Source organism: Mesoplodon bidens, assembly GCF_964165515.1.
Source record: "Mesoplodon bidens genome assembly, chromosome: 10".
NCBI lineage: Eukaryota > Metazoa > Chordata > Mammalia > Artiodactyla > Ziphiidae > Mesoplodon > Mesoplodon bidens.
This window is the reverse complement of record NC_138172.1, coordinates 89,732,956-89,749,954: the sequence shown is the minus strand read 5'-3', so window position 1 is coordinate 89,749,954 and position 16,999 is coordinate 89,732,956. Positions and strand designations below refer to the sequence as shown.

General features: G+C 41.4%; 1 protein-coding gene across 3 annotated transcripts in view; it reads left to right on the top strand.

Annotated features, from left to right (window-relative positions):
• The window catches only part of E2F3 (E2F transcription factor 3), an 81,706-nt gene extending 67,949 nt beyond the window's left edge, over positions 1–13,757 (top strand). For 2 of the 3 annotated variants that reach the window (XM_081246157.1, XM_081246159.1), the window contains exons 2-7: positions 1,094–1,205; positions 2,499–2,718; positions 4,261–4,419; positions 7,582–7,696; positions 8,998–9,133; positions 10,272–13,757. In XM_081246157.1, coding sequence (XP_081102283.1) covers positions 1,094–1,205; positions 2,499–2,718; positions 4,261–4,419; positions 7,582–7,696; positions 8,998–9,133; positions 10,272–10,534 — 1,005 coding nt within the window. In that variant the 3' untranslated portion in view covers positions 10,535–13,757. The remainder of the gene's footprint in view (positions 1–1,093; positions 1,206–2,498; positions 2,719–4,260; positions 4,420–7,581; positions 7,697–8,997; positions 9,134–10,271) is intronic. The other variant, XM_081246158.1, reaches the window with a different exon arrangement.
• The last annotated feature ends 3,242 nt before the right edge of the window (positions 13,758–16,999 follow it).

Genomic DNA, 16,999 nt, shown 5'->3' with positions numbered 1-16,999 from the left:
AGTTCGGCTGATAAGTTGTTACTTCAGTTTCTATGTCATGGGGAGTTATTTTGAAATTGTGAATCTCCTCATTAGAAGCACCTGCCCTGAAATGAGCCTAAATGCACATTGTCATGTGGGTGTCTAGTTGGTACCACCCCTGTCTGGACACCCTTCACACCCGTGCAGTCCGTACTCAACAGTTACTTATTTAATAATTACCTGGCTTCTCTCCTGGACTCTACGCACTAGAAACCAAGGGACTCTTATCTGTCTTGCTTACCTCTGTTCCCTTCGTCCAGAGCCCAGTACATAAAAGACATGAAGCGCATATTTTTATATGAAAAATCAGATTAAAAACTTCAGTGAGAGCTTCTCGTTTGCCCAGTTTGATGACCAAATGGGGAAAGTAATCCTAGTTGAAACCCAGGATTGAGTGTTTGCGGTGTTTGTTATTCTGATGAATGAGCATTTGTAGTCTGTGACCAGTTGTGTTACTATTCAATCACCCTTTCATTCATCGAATATATATATATATATATAGAGAGAGAGAGAGAGAGAGACAGAGTGTGTGTGTGTGTGACTGAATACCTACAGAAACCCAGGCTCTGTACCAAGCCCTGGGTATACAAAGATAAATGGGAAGCAGTCCCTGCCTTAAAGGAAATGAGAAACAGATAAGTAAAATAACTCTTACATCCAGCAAGTGTTATGATACCAATAAACACAGAGTGTTTGGGGAGCACAAGGAAGGGGGTTCAACCCAGGTCAGAGATGGAGACAGAAGCAGAGGTTTGCTGGGGAAAAGTGAATTTAAGTCCCATGATGCCTGCGGTATTCTTAGTCTCCAGCCCCATGCCTGGCATGTATGTTGAATCAATGAGTAAATGAACAAAGTGGCTCCAGAGCCTAACCCTGAAGGATGGTTGGATTTGTCCCTCTGAGCCCAGGTGGTGAGAGCTCCGCCGCCGGAGCCGGAGCCCCGGCTGGAGGGAACCGAGACCCTGAGGGACATGGAGGGGGCCAGCGGGGGCTGGCGCGAGCCTGTGGCATTTGGCTTCACTTGCGATTGTCCACATGACCAGTGACCAATGACTGTACTCTCTTATTCCAGGCAAAGCGCAGGCTGGAGCTAGGAGAAAGCGGTCAGCAGTACCTCTCAGATGGTTTAAAAACCCCCAAGGGCAAAGGAAGAGCTGCGCTCCGAAGTCCAGATAGTCCAAAAAGTAAGGATTCCATCATCTCTTCCTGTCTTGGGTGTGAGCTTCCCAACTTTCAGAGCTTGTGGCTGAAGGGATGCCAAGGTGTGGATAATTTTGGCATGTTTGGTTCTTTTTCATTTCTGCCTGTGCCTATCCAAAGAATAAATGTGATGTCTGCAGACACCCAGTGAGAGGTTTACAGAGTCACTCCGATACCTGAATACTGACTTCAGGGGAGGCCTCTTTTGATGTGTGCAGTTTCATTTTTCAACTCAGAATACAAGCTCTTTGGCACTGTCCCACGGTCAAATCTAACTTTAGCTTTCCTTCATGGACCTTACTTCAGGGACCAGGGCTAGCTGGGTGTAGGTGATGTCTGTGCCAGCCTAAATCTCTAGTTCAGCATATGGCAGCGTAAGAATTGATGGAGACCAGTGAATTGCAGCTAGTTTCCATTTCCATCAAACACAATCGTTGTTTCTTTTGGGAGAGAGAGAAAAGTAGGTTGGAAATAGCTACACAGTCCTTTACATCTTCGGCATTTAATGCAAAGGCTAAATTAATTCAGACTTTGTCCTCTCCTATCCTGTAGTGTATGAATTAGGCAATCCACAAATTGTGTGTCGTACTCAGTTAAACCCTTGACCTGTGCACCTATAAGAGAATAAATGCAATATTAAATGAGGACAGTTCCAGAGGGATTCTGGAGGGAATCCTGGGTATACAAAGGGTATACAAATGGGGAGGGATCTCCCCATGCCAGAGGGATGGGGAGACTGGATTGAACGACGTTTCCAGGTATTCTTCATCTACATTATTTGAAAAGTTGGTGAACAAGTTATATACACACAGAGACACTGGAGTCTGAAAGGGCAGTTAGGATGGGTCTGTCTGGGCCCCATCATCAAATGCTGGAGAGGTTCATAAGCCGGACCCCATCAAATTAGGCTCCACATGTGCTGGTCCCATGAGGCTACAGCACTTGTTCATTCATTCGACAGATATTTTTGAGCACCTCCTATGTGTGAGATACTTCACTAGACCCAGGGAGTAGGGTAAGCCAAAGCAGAAACTACTGAGAACTTCGCAGTAAAACGCTTTAATCAAACAGGAGTTTTCACTGTCCCTCCCTTTTCTAATAAAGCGATTTCATAGCTTTCCATAACTCACCAAAAACATCAGCGACAACAGCTTTGCTTCCAACACTAATACCTGGGCTGCTGGGGGAATGGGGGCTTGCTTGACTGCAAAGAAACCCTTCATTTCTTTACCTTTCCCCCTATCCCCCCACCCGCTCGGCTTTTGTTTTTCTTTAAGCTCCAAAATCTCCCTCAGAAAAAACACGGTATGATACATCCCTTGGTCTGCTCACCAAGAAGTTCATTCAGCTACTGAGCCAATCACCTGATGGGGTCTTGGATTTGAACAAGGCAGCAGAGGTGCTGAAGGTGCAAAAGAGAAGGATTTATGACATCACCAATGTACTGGAAGGCATCCACCTCATTAAGAAGAAGTCTAAAAACAACGTGCAGTGGATGTGAGTATGAGTCAGGGCGCCTGCATTCACTGGCTCTGGGGTCCTTGCAAATGGCAGAGGGGTTTCTCCCAGGCCCAACTTTCACGCCCATGCCCACACTTGATTCCTTTTCTCTCCTACTTCTCTCTCCTTCTCTCTTCCCTCCTCAACTCCTTAGCCAGAAGTTCAAAGTCTCTACAAAGAGACCTTCTGTTTAGATGCTGTCAGAGATAAAAGGGTTTATATTCAATTAGCCTCAAGCAAGGGGATCCTGGGATTACATGGAGCCCTGCATCTGTAAAGTAAAACGCTGTTCATCTGTCACCGTGATATTTATGTGTGTGCTCACATGTGTAATCTGATAGATGCTTACACAGGTCTGTGGCTTGTCTCTAATAGGAGTTTAGAAACTATCTGTGGCTGTGTATCAGCACATCTGTGTGTATGCACAGTTGTCAGGTATCTTTATTGATGTTTCCCATTGCCGATTAACTCACTTTCTGTGTAAATTAAGTCAAGGTTCCTTCTGGAAAACCGGGATGGTAATACTTGTCATCTACACACCCACATGTATGATTAAATGTATGATAATGTCATTTGTGAATTATGGACAGCGCATCTGAACACCCAGTATATCAGAAGGAACTATGAAAGCATTATTGGAAGGAATAAATCTGTTATGGGTTGGCTTTGAAAAAAATATCACTTCAAACGTGATAAAATGAACGTGTACTTTTTTGGAATTTTATGACAATTCGGTGACCCATTTTAGCCTGTGGTTGAGACAAACCTGTTGGGAACTGGTTTTTGTTCTTTTTTTTTTTTTTTTTTTTTGCGGTACGCGGGCCTCTCACTGTTGTGGCCCCTCCCGTTGCGGAGCACAGGCTCCGGACGAGCAGGCTCAGCGGCCATGGCTCACGGGCCCAGCCGCTCCGCGGCATGTGGGATCTCCCCGGACCGGGGCACAAGCCCGTGTCCCCTGCATCGGCAGGCGGACTCTCAACAACTGCGCCACCAGGGAAGCCCCCTGGTTTTTGTTCTTGCATCCAGCACATATACCTGTTTTCTTCACCTCCTTTTCCTTTTTAGTTGGTGGTATAAGACCCTCAGAAATTACCTAGGTCTTTCATGCTTTTTTTTTTGGATGACGTTTGGTTGAATTTTGAACCATTCCATCTTTTTCTTCAAATTTTTCTATCTTGCTATGTCTTTCTATCCTTTTTCCCGTTTCTTTTCCCCCCGCTGGGAGGCATGTGGCAGGAAGGAGCCGCCTCCTTTGGCCCTTTGAATTTGATTCTTCTGAAGAAACAGGCTCCTCTGGAGGAAAGAAACCTGAAAATAGCAGTGTTTTTTCACTTAATTTCTATGGTGTGAAAAGTGAAGGACTTTATGTATGGAAAAATGAATTTTAATTCTAATTTTAACACTTGGCTAACAAACAGTGTGACCTCCTGCATCAAGAGGGGACATTTACCCAAAGGACCGTTTCCCCCAGCCCTCCCTTTCGCCCTCTCCCCTTTGGCCTGTCGAGCAGCCATGCAGAGTCTGTGTTTGGGTTTCCAGGGGCTGCAGTCTGTCTGAGGACGGGGGCATGCTGGCCCAGTGTCAAGGCCTGTCTAAAGAAGTGACCGAGCTCAGTCAGGAAGAGAAGAAATTAGATGAACTGATCCAAAGCTGCACCCTGGACCTCAAACTGTTAACCGAGGATTCAGAGAATCAAAGATATCCTTTGTGCCGCCTGCTTGGCGGGGGTTAGTCCCTTCTAGACTGTTTCCAGAGTTGATGATCTGACTTTTACGCACAAGGTAGAATTTTACTCGTTTCATACAAGTAAGCATGTGTGTGTGTGTGTGTGTGTGTGTTCAGTATTTATGGAATGGTAGTCATTAGACTGCATCCTATCGTATCTCTTTTGATAGCCAGGTGGGAACTGTTTTTTAAAGTATTGTATTCACGTGTGGTTGGGACACACGGATACACTCAGAGCGTAAGGCAACACTATTAATGAGATATGTAAGGTGTCAGTATTCATACTAATGATGACAATCGGCAGATTCATCTTGGGCTTCCCAGGTTTTAGGTGGGTGTTGGCTGTCACTGTTGGGGTTCTCACATTCTATATTCTTTTCATCAGATATTGGGGGCAACGGGAATTTGTTGAACCTGTAATTGAACTATAGTTGAAGGACTTGAAAGAGTACAGAAGAATCGTTCTGTAGTTTTTAAAGCACGTTATGCTGAATCACACCACCAAAAACTGATTTCAGAAACACCTCAAGGCCTAAGAAATCTCAGCTTATCCATTCATCCACAAACGTTAGTCCTTGGAAGTAAAAATATAAAAAGCCAACTCTTGTTCCTAACTGGCTGACAATCTGTTGACCACCTGAGGAAAACTTCCTGTTTACCACCTCACTTCAGACCATAGAGGAGAGAGATTACTTCATCGTGTTGACGAGAAGATTTTGCAATTTTCTCAGTTATTAGTAGAAAACAAAACCAGTATTTTAAATAATCCCATCTCTGATTTTAGTTCCCCATTTATCTTCGTTAGACAGAAAATAAAATGTGACCTGCCTGGTTTCTTCTAGTGTCTCATCTCTAGTAGGCTTTCCCTTGGAGTTATGGGGAAATTTATTTTCCAATTTAAGCAGTTTTTTGAAACTCTGATTGTTCATTTCCTGTTGGCCAAAGGATTAACCTTGTCAGCTGATGATTAGTGAGCTGAAGAAGAGGTGTGATGACTGGACACCGCCCCCTCCCCCCTCCCAGAGTGGCCAGAGTGGGCTTACACTGGAAGAAATAAGAGTAGCTCTAGTTGGGCTGCTTCATACGTTGTTTACTCGGGAGCCCCTTCGGGGAGGAGATGTGGCTGTTACATGTGATTGGCACCTTATAGCCTTGTCACCTACATTAGCTTTCTCTGGTGCCTTTGTTGCAGAAAATGAAAGCTTCCTTGCAGGGGGCTGCTAACCCAAGAAGCAAATTCAGGAGGGAGCCACAATGGAAGCACTTTTAAGTTTGTGAGATTAGAGAATATGTTTGCACAATTTATTTCAATTTGCCATCCAGTTCCGAATTTGGTACAGCTTGTTCACAAATGTGTTGAAATTTTCCTTCCTGCAGCATGTTGGGTAATTGTAGATGAGGTTTTATTTTAATAAGTGGTTGTCAAATAGCTTTTTGACAGTGGGCTGTGGAGTAAGTACCTAGTTATCAGTTTCCCCACTGTTCTCAGTAAAAATTCGTAACTGTCAAGTCTTCTATAAAGACAGCAATTGGCTTCCTGGATGAAGCAGATGATGACCTAAAACCCAGAATCCTGCGTGAGCTGTCCTGTCAAGCTCAACACTGAAATAGCTGTTGTCTGAACTACTGAGACTTAAAGATGAGAGTCTGTGATAGATGCCCCTAAAAGTACATGCAGATTTTGGGTGAATGTGCTTTTTTCTGGACAGCAGGTTCATAGCTTCCTTCAATTTCTAATAAAAAGCTACTAATCTAAGGGACATCATTTCCTCTAGGCTTTCTAAGTCCTATTTCTGTATTTAACATGTTAGATCACAGACTCTACTCACTACATTATATTACCTCTGGAAATGCCTTTGTTGGGTTGCGATTTGCTGTTTTATCCTAGGCATTTTTTGTAAGTTAATATGAAAAGCAACTGGCTAAAGACATTGTATGTTAATTATGGTACTCCATGTCCCTTATAAAAGAAAGCTATGCGACCTATTCTCTTGTAGTACCAAGTCAAAGCCTGTCTCTCTAAGCAAGCTAGCATGAATACTTAATCATATAATAAGTACCATGTTCTTTTGTAATATCCTCTTAGGTTTAACTGTCAGGGCACTTTAAAGAATTGTTCAGTGCTCAGAAGTAACTACCAAGAGTACTGAAATATTATTTTACTCTCTTTTCCTAAATCATTTAGGTTGCAGATCATCTGGAAGCTGCTTTCCTCCTTGTGAACACTGAAATATTGTAGTTAATAATATCATACAAAGGGTAATTTTTCTAACAGAGAAGTAATGACACTCTTATCAGTAGGCAATATATAATCACAACCAGCCAAGGTACACTTAAGAAAACAAGCTCTCTGCCTGAGCAGTACTCGGAGTTCTTCCACTGATACATAGATTTCACTCATTCATCTGGGTGGCTGCTGACACTTTTTTTTTTTTTTTTTTTGCGGTACACGGGCCTCTCACTGTTGTGGCCTCTCCCGTTGCGGAGCACAGGCTCCAGACGCGCAGGCTCAGCGGCCATGGCTCACGGGCCCCGCTGCTCCGCGGCATGTGGGATCTTCCCGGACCGGGGCACGAACCCGTGTCCCCTGCATCGGCAGGCGGACTCCCAAGCACTGCGCCACCAGGGAAGCCCTGCTGACACTTTTTAATAATCAAGTAGCAGATAGAAGTTACCAGTGTTTCAACAAAATTATGGTTAATAGGGCTTAATTTTTTTCTGTGAATTGGGATCTGCCATCATTCGAGTGACAGAGTACTTCATTGGAGTTCATGCAACACCTGTGCTCCAGAGGAACCTGGTTTGAAAATCCCTGACCAAATTGGGTTTCAGTTTTCTTTTGAGAGTTTATTTTAACTATTCTGTTTCTGTGTTTATGTTAATACCTTAAGTAGCCATGAACTTAAAATGGAAAGAAAATGGAAAGAAAAAAGCTAGACACTTCTTTTGTTGTTTAGAATAACAACCAGAAAAGAAGATTCATGGAAGATCCCATATATTTAAAGATCTAGGAGAGACAGATATATTCTTCTAAGAAATAAAATACTTAAAATTTTTTCCATGCATCTGTTTTGTTACCTTCGTAACGGTTACATCCGAGACGATTAGTTGGAAGATTTCCTTAACACTAATTACGTTAGCTTATGTTACATATCAAGATATTCGAAAAATTAGTGGCCTTAAAGACCAAACTGTTATAGTTGTGAAAGCCCCTCCAGAAACAAGACTTGAAGTGCCTGACCCAATAGAGGTAAGGAGATAACGTCTTTGTTCATCTGTAGAGATCTTTTTGGAATGCCTGGTGTTAAAGAATCATTGACTCCTGGTTAAAGTCCGTATTCTCCTAAAAGCTTGATAGTTCTTCCCCTTCTGTTTTACTTAATCCTAACTTTAAAAACATTTCAACAGTTTGATATGTATTGAGTGTCCAAAAAGTCTAATTTTAACATAGCAAGGCATTCAACTCAAAGTGGTATATGGGGCCCTGTCCCTCTTGTATTTTCTCTTTTTCACAATTTGTTACATGGTAGTTCTGATCCATTTGAACCGGTGGGGAATTTTATGTTGATTACCCTGGATGTGGTCCCCACCATGAACAGAGATATAAATGTTTTAAAGTAGCTCCCTAACTTATCTTAGGACATTTTAAGAATTTATCATTTATAACACATTTACTTTTAAGAAATCAAATGGGACTTCGGGTTAATTGATAGACTAGAATATTGTAAGAAAATAAGGAGCATAGGTTTTGTGATTGCTTTCAGATATACTTTGATAACATAGGCCTAGACTATATAAGATACAGAAATGTAGTAAAAGAATGCGTAGAAAATAAAAAGAATGAAATTTGCAAGCTCCCATCTAGGGTAGAGTTCTCACCTTAAATGATAATAATAGCTCTATGACCTAGATAAAGAAGAATTTTAAATATTAGTGTGCTGCATTCTCTTATTAAGCTCAGTTCCTAGCACTTAAGAGTACTATTCCTCCAGTGGCTATTAAAGTTCAACATAAAAAAACCCCTACTGTTAAGGAATAATAACATGGGAATACTGTATTTGGAACACTTAAAAGACCTTCTAAGAGTTTGCATAAAAGGAATATATATATATATTTTAAATTCACCTCCTCTTGGCAAGGGTCAGCAAACTTTTTCTTTAAAGAGCCAGACAGTAAATGTTTTTGGCTGTGTGAGCCCTACAGTCTGTTGGGACTATTCAACTGCCCAGCTCTGCCATCATAGCATGAAAACAAACAAACAAACAAACAAATATCAGCCAGAGGCTACACACAAACAATGGGAATGGGCGTGACTCTGCCAATAAAACTTTATTTACAAAGCCAGTTAGTGGACAGGATTGACCCTCGGGCTGCAGTTTGTGGACCCCTGCTCTAGAGGATGACAGTCATTGATTGAGGTGGACTACCAGTAGGGAAACAAAAGGAACAGTGAAAATTACCCTTACTTTCCATGTTTTGATGAAAATTACTATAGCTGTCATTTCCAAAAGAACTTTCAGTTTGAACTTCTCTCACTTCTTCTGTTCATAGAGCCTACAAATACATTTGGCAAGTACCCAAGGACCCATTGAGGTTTATCTGTGTCCAGAAGAGACTGAAACACACAGTCCAATGAAAACAAACAACCAAGACCACAATGGGAATATCTCTAAACCCACTTCCAAAGGTAAAAATTCCACTTTTGTCATTTGGAAACTATGTTAAAAATGAATGAGGCTAGAAGGATCCTGTATCAGAATCACAAGTCTAGGCAAGAAACAAAAATGTCTGTTATTAATGTTATTAAGGTAACATTTTTTTAAAAAGGCATTCTGAATAGTTTGCAGAAGAAAATAATGATCTTCTTCGGGGAAAATGGCTCCTCCACCCACTTAATGGAGCCCCTACAGGCTTTTGCCATCAGCAGAAACCATTTCTTTACAGTGTTTTGGAAAACCAGCGGAAGTGAGGAGTGAAGCTGTAAGCTGTCTGGGTGAATCACCAGCTACACTTGGCCGCACACCTCTGAGGGATACCGCAGAGATCATTAGAGAGGGAACTGAAAAAAGTTAGGAGAGAAAAGCCTTTTGCCAAAGAAGTTTTATCCTAATTTCCCCCGCAATGTGATGGGGAGAGAATAAGGGAGGGAAACCCCAGGAAAATAAACCTAATGCATCCTTCCACTGTCCACACAGCAAGGGAAGCTTTTTGCAGCCTTTCTTTTTCAGATTGAGATATGCATTTAATTTTCTTCTACTACCTCCCAATATAGGAGCAAGAATAGGAATGATTTAAGTGATCAGGTCTGACTTAATATTGAGGGGGAGAAAAAAATGCTACCTCAAATGGTAAAACAAAAGACCACTTCTTTTTTCCACCCTAGAACTTCAAAGTGGATGTGTCTTTTTATTTGTATTTTTAGAAGTATCTTTAATAAGCTAAAAAAAGACTAAGTTAAAATCAGTGATCTCTACTAGGGAGCCAACTTTTCAGTCTGTAGGTTTTGTTTTGTGTTTCTTTACAGAATAACTGATAGCAGGACATTTTTTAGCTTGTTAGCCTCTAATCTTTGAAGCTACGTGTATTCTTGTTTGCTAACCATTGGTATTTTAAAAGATGAGTGAGTAGACAAGAACACAAAAAGGCTTACCAGAGTCACTGCTCACAGAGCCTGTTAGCGTGAGGTGATCTATACTGTAATGTCATCTAATTGTCCTTAGCAAAGAGTGCATGCTTTTATAACAGCAACACGTACATGCTTCCCCAAAATTAATTTGATTTTTGCCTAACTTATTTTCTTGTTTCCACCAACTTTTTCCTTTCAGACTTGGCTTCAACCAACTCAGGACATAGCGATTGCTCCATTTCTATGGCAAACCTTTCTCCTTTGGCCTCCCCAGCCAACCTTTTACAGCAGACTGAGGACCAAATTCCTTCCAACCTAGAAGGACCATTTGTGAACTTACTGCCCCCCCTGCTCCAAGAAGACTATCTCCTAAGCCTTGGGGAGGAGGAAGGCATCAGCGATCTCTTTGATGCTTACGATTTGGAAAAGCTCCCACTGGTGGAAGACTTTATGTGTAGCTGATTATGCTTTGTGTGGACTTCCCTTATAAACCAATATTTTTTTATTATGAAGCCGAACATCTGTCATGCAGTGTTGTCCCTTCCTACCTTCTTCCTCCAAGATAGTATCATGAAGTAAACTACAAACTTCAGAACAAAGCTGACATTTTAATGAATTAAAAAAAAAAAAAAACTGTCTAAACGCACAGTTGCAGGCTCCCTTGGGAAAGCCCTGCCTTGCCCCAGGCTCCAAAATCTCCTGGATGAGTCAGCAAGTGAGAAAATGTGCAATCAGGTGTCTCTCACCCGTCCTTTTCCTCCCTCCTCCCTGGATTGGCTTGCTGTGCCTGACGGATGGGCTGTAGACTGGGGTCTGGCCACCTGGCCCACTCGAAAACAGCAATCTTCCTTAATAGCATTTCAAGCCGTGCCTTCTTCGCAGAATGCATGTCTGTGGGGTCTGCTAATTTGGAATGGAACTGCAGGAACTGTAAACTTGAAGTCATGCAAAAGTATGAAATGGATTTCTTCAGCTCTTCTTAGGAATATTTAAATTACTGTCATAATTCAGTTTAAGCTATGGACCGCATGTCCCACTAGGAGGTCAAGAGATCCTCCACAGCCTTTCAGATGAAGAAACTGTTTTCAAGTATTTGTCGCAGATACAGAAGAATAGTTGAGTTCTGCCCCTCTGAGCTGTTGTGGATTTTTCCTGTCTCCATAAACCACTTCCACTCCCCTGCCCCCAATGTATTTGTAAGTTTGAAGTTGATTTGTAGCAAATGCCTACTTTGGAGTTCTTTGTGGATTATTTTAGATTTTTTTTTAAGCTGCCATTTAAGCATTCCTGTGGCACCCATCACCATTTCAATTTAATTGTTTACTTTGAAGCAGTTTTTGCTAATTCAAATTATTTAAGCAGAGGTAGAGAACCTCTATTGATCAGAGCATCTAAACGTGTGTGATCTAAGGTTTAACAGCCTCTGCAAGAAGCTTTGCCCCATCTTGCTTCCTTTCCCAGGAGGGGGCGCTTGGAGCCAGTGGAGCTCGCTGACAGGGGCGGCCCATCTGGAAGGAGAACCAGGTCAGATGACATAGCAGCCCCAAGGAGCAGCAGGTGTGTATCCCTCCGTCCTTGGGCTTCCCAGGCCCCCGTGACCGGGGAAAGGGCTCTCTTATACTGCACTCAGGGAGACCACTTCTCAGGATGGGGTCAGATGGAGAGGCCTCTGGGGAGAAAGACATCCCCCCGTTGTGAGTAGCGTTCTATCAGTGGCATTTACTTCCGCTGGTGAGAACAGGGAGCTCCCATTCCCCTTCCACTACGAAGGAGTGAGCTGGACCAAGGGAAGTCAGGGATGTAGAAAAAGCAGGACAGGATGCCAGGGCATCTTCCCCTTAACTCTTCAGGAATGGTGTCCCAAGTTGGAGGCTTCATGACAGCTGCAAATCCTACCAGTTCTGTCCAAGAATGGCTTTCCCATTGGCCAGAGGGAGACGGCCCTCTCCCGCTGGGAATGTGGCAGAGTACCTCACATCCATTCCTTGGATGCTAAAGACTGTGGGAATGAGGGAGTCATCTAAAAAACAAACCTCAACACAAAGAACAGTTAAATTGAAATGCTATGTGCCCAGCACAGCGGTAGGCACATAGTAGGCACTCAATTCACGTGTTAATTGAATGGCAAATATATCCCTTAGGAAAAACACAAAACAAAACCGTGAAAGCCCTAGCTGGGTTAGTCTAGGTAGATTTCCACAATATGCAAAGTGGTGGTCGGGTCAAAACAATGACACCAGCACTTTAAACTATTTGTGTAGGTATGCGTGGGTGTATGTTTGAGAAGAAAAACAAAGGTGCAGATCATCCTCCCTTTTCTTCGGCCTCCATCCCCACCCCCGTTCCCCTCATACACACACTGGACTTGGTCCGAGATGAAGCATTGGGGGGGGGAGGGGGGAAGGGGGAGCTTTGTGTCAAGTGCCTACTGGAAATGCACTGTGGGGTGTTTTCCTGTATGGGAAACCATTTATGCCAAGCTTTTCCCCATTTCCCATATTTATCTCATCTGGTTAGCTGCCTCTGCTTCCAGCTTTGTGTAATTCTCTTTGCCAGCTGCACAAAAGCTGATTTTTTCCCAAAGTCTAAAGACTGAGCTCACCTGACTAGGTGTTTGTGTGTTTGGTTGAATTTCTCGTTAAACCTTTTCGTAATGTGATGCCGTATTTATTGTTTTAAAAATGAAAGGAATCCTAATAAGTCTTACAAGTTCCTTCATGCATAATGTTTTCCCAGTTAATGGGCTTAACTGGTGTACATTAATTAGACGTCCATAATGTATTCTGTTTGCATTATTAGTCATTTTATTTTTTGCATAGTATCTGGCACACAAAGTGGGTTAGTACTACAGTATTTGTGTTACTTTAAGTACTGAGTATGCAGGTTTCCTGGTACCATTGAGTTGCTGCTATTAAAGCTCACACATGAAATGGCTAAAAGTTACAAGTGTGCGTATTATGACTGCGTGAGCCTTAGAAAGTAAACTGTATAAAGAGCAACACATGAGCTGTCAAACAGTGTTAGGTGTGTGTTTATATGTACAGATTTGTGCGTAGCAATCGTTTTATTTAAGTTGATACGCAGCCTACTCATATTTTCATTATCTAGCAATTTTGTACAAAAATAGCAATTAATTTGTAAACACTGCCAGAATATTTTCTAGCTGGTTTGTAATTTTTTAAGAGTGTTATTTTGTTTTTGTTTTTGTTGTTGTGTTCTTGTGTTCATTTTTGTTGTTAAGTGTAGATCTGTAAATACAATTGCAGTATTTAAAGCTTTAGCTTTCAGGAAAAAGAAAGTAAGAACTCAGCGTGTGCATGACAACTCGTGTGTACAAGAGGAGGGATTTGAAGGAAGATGCCTTGCAGAGTGAGTCGGGTGGCAATTGTCAGATTGTGGGAATTTCTTTTCCTATGGGGTACGTGATTTTGTCAAAAGGAAGTATTTCTCCCAAAATTGGGAGCAGGCAAACTACTAATCAGTTTAGCTTTGTGTTGTATGCTAGTTAAAAAAAGAAAATATGTAATATAATGTAAAAAAAAAAAAAAGCTTTTATGATGGATTTTGTAAATAGATTTGTTACAGGGTAACCTGTTCTCTAGCTGTGATCTTACCACTTCAAATGGGTGTAATTTGAATAAATTTTGTATGGTAAAGGATCAATAAAATGATTTTTTTTAAAGAGTTTAGACATGTGGATGGATTTTCTTACTATTGTCTTATGCTCCTACGTTAATTTTAAAGACATGCTTAGCAAGTTAAGGGGAACGTTGTTTGAACAAAAACTCCAAGCTTCGTATGTCTTACCATTTAGTTGGCATTTGGGGAACATGAAGCAAAAAACTGAGCACCTGTGGTATGCTTGCCGCTCTGGGAAGCAGAAGAACTTGCCATGTCTCTGATCACTTGGCAGAAACCACTACCAGGTATGGAGAAGGATTTTTACACTGAGAAAGTGACAAGTCAAGTTTTATTCCTCATAAGGAGTATGAAGCCAGTAGATTCTATTTCTCAAGATTGGTAATTACCTTCCTCGTTCTAGATTCTGTATTTCTTATAATGCCACCTATGAACAACTTCGGATTTTTTTGACTGCCACGTCACTCCTAACTCAGAGCTCATCGTGTAAAAACTTCAAAATGTATATCATATACACACAGACACACAATCAATACACAGGAGTTAATGTACAAAAAAGAAACATTCCCTGCCACCACCACCCCGCCCCCGTCTATTCACCCCAGAGGTAACCACTATTTTCATTTTTCCTGTGTGTATCCTTCTGGTCTAGGTGTTTTCTAGGCATATATAAACACATGTGTGTAAGCATACAATTTTTAACATAAATCGTACTTAATACATATATGTTGATGTTTAGCTTTTATTTTTTTCCACTAAATAGCATCTTGGACATCTTTCCATGTTTGTACTTAGAGACATGTTCACTTCCTTCAAAGGCCGCATAGCATTCCAGTGATTAAAATTTTATTTAATCATTTATTTACCTAGCTAATTTCCTGTTTGAAGATATTTTTGAAATAGAAAATGTTTTATTGAATGCTTATACTATGCCAGGTACTATTTTTTTTTAATATGGTAAAATACACATAGCATAAAATTTACCATTAGTGACATTTAATACATGCACTGTGCTGTGCAATGATCACCACTCTGGTTCCAGAACATTTTCATCATCCAAAAAGGAAACCGCACACCCATTACGCAGTCACCCCCCCATCGTCTTCTATTCCCAGCCCCTGACAACCACTAATCCGTTTTCTGTCCCTATGGATTTGCCTATTTTGGTTATTTCCTATAAATGGAATCATACAATATGTGACCTTTCGTGTCTGCTCTTTTTCACTTAGCATTATGTCCTTAAGGTTCATTCATGTGGAGGCACGTATCAGTACCTCCTTCCTTTTTATGCCTGAATAATATCCCATTGCATGGATATACCACATTTCCATTGTCTGTCCATCAGCTGATAGACATTTGGGTTGTTTCCACTTTTTGGCTATTGGAATGCCAGGTACTATTTTAAGTGCTTCATACGAGCGCTCTGTGGTTTTTCACAGCACACATCACTAGCTAATCCTATATAGGTTATCGCTCCTAGAATGAGAGCTCAATGAGGAGAGGTACTTTGTATTACTCACTATTGTGTCCCCAGTTCCTAAAATAGTGCCTGGCACATAATAAGCACCTAATACATATCTAAATGAATTATTTGTATTTAGCAGATGAGTCTGAGGTTTAAGAATGTTAATTAAAAGGCAACACAGTGATATAATGAGCTCAAAGGCTTTCTCACCTCATTTAGTACCTTAGACTGGACTTTTTTTCTCGCATTTTTGCATTTTATTTTTAGTTCTGCCTGGAGTCCTGTTTTCCCAGAGTTGGGGCACCTGATTTCTGTCATCAAGCATAGCCGCTGTCAAATCCAGGGGTGTGCACCTTTGGGCAGCAGGTATTCTATAGTCACGCCAGTGATGAAAGTTGAACAAAGTGATACAAAAATGGATCCCTTCTTCCAGGTAGACTACTGAAGGTGGGGGGTGGGGGTGGTGGTAGGAGCTAGCAAATAAAACAAGAATTGTCCACACACAGTTGAAAAATGTACACAAGATGAATTTGAATCAATTGTGTAAAGCTACATCTTTTCAAAAGGTGAATATATGACTAGGATGTGTAAACAGTTTATAATTCAGAACCTTACCTGAGTATTGTTTTAAAATGGGTTCACTCTACTCTGGGGAGAATTTAGGAATCGGTCTGTAAATTGAGATAGAAAATAAAACCATTATTAAAAAGTTAATTGTATTCACTCATTTAATGTCCATTAAGAGAAATATCAATAGTTATTCATTTATTCATTCGGTCACTCTTTGAATGAGCATAAAGTGATTACTATATGCCAGACACTGTTGTAGGTGCTGGAGTCCAAATGGAAAAAGACATAGATAGATCCTATTAGCAAGAGGAAGCTTATCGTCTAGTGGGGAGAGGAACGAGTTTTAGCTAGGAGAAGTAAGTTGTGAGGGCCAGGTCTTAAGTGATTTTTCCTTCCAAAGCCATATTTGGAAGACTTGGAAGGATAGATGGTTAGAGGCAGAAATGGAAATGAAGATGTAGACTTTCTGCTGGAGAGCTTTACAAAGCAGGAAAGCTTCTGATCCAGGGTGATTAGAGACCTGTGCATCTGGATGCAGGAGGGCTTTTGCAGAAGACTGCCCAGGTAGGCACAACTCAAACGTGAATAAGCCAATGGATTCATTTTCTAGGATCTAGGGAGCTGGGGAGCCTCAATCCAATCTCGAGTACAACCCGGATACCATGAAGGAAAATGACGAGATTAAATGGTAGGTCATGCCTTGGGATATGAAGGAGAATCCCTGCCCTGGCTACTTAGAATTAATCAGCTAGGAGTCAATCAGAAGTTAAGAGAAATAGCATTGCAGTGTGCCGGCTTCTCATTGCGATGGTATTCCTGTTAACTTCTGATTGACTCCTAGCTGATTAATTCTAAGTAGCCAGGGCAGGGATTCTCCTTCATATCCCAAGGCATGACCTACCATTTAATCTCGTCATTTTCCTTCATGGTATCCGGGTTGTAGTAGCCCCTGCTCGCCACAACTAGAGAAAGCCTGCGCAGCAACGAAGACCCAATGCAGCCAAAAATTAATTAATTAATTTAAAAAAATAAATATTTTTTTAAAAAGAAATACCGTTAATAGCAGGAAGTTGCCGTTATCCACAGAATGCAAAGAGCAAGGTTTTCATTGTGCCCTTAAATCTGGGACTTGAAGACTGAAAGACAGGACAATTTCTTAAAATACTCTGGAATGTTTATAACACTAGAAATTGCTACGATGCTTTGTTGTGTGAAGAGTACTGTCAAAAAGTTCTGGAGTTCCTTATGCTGGG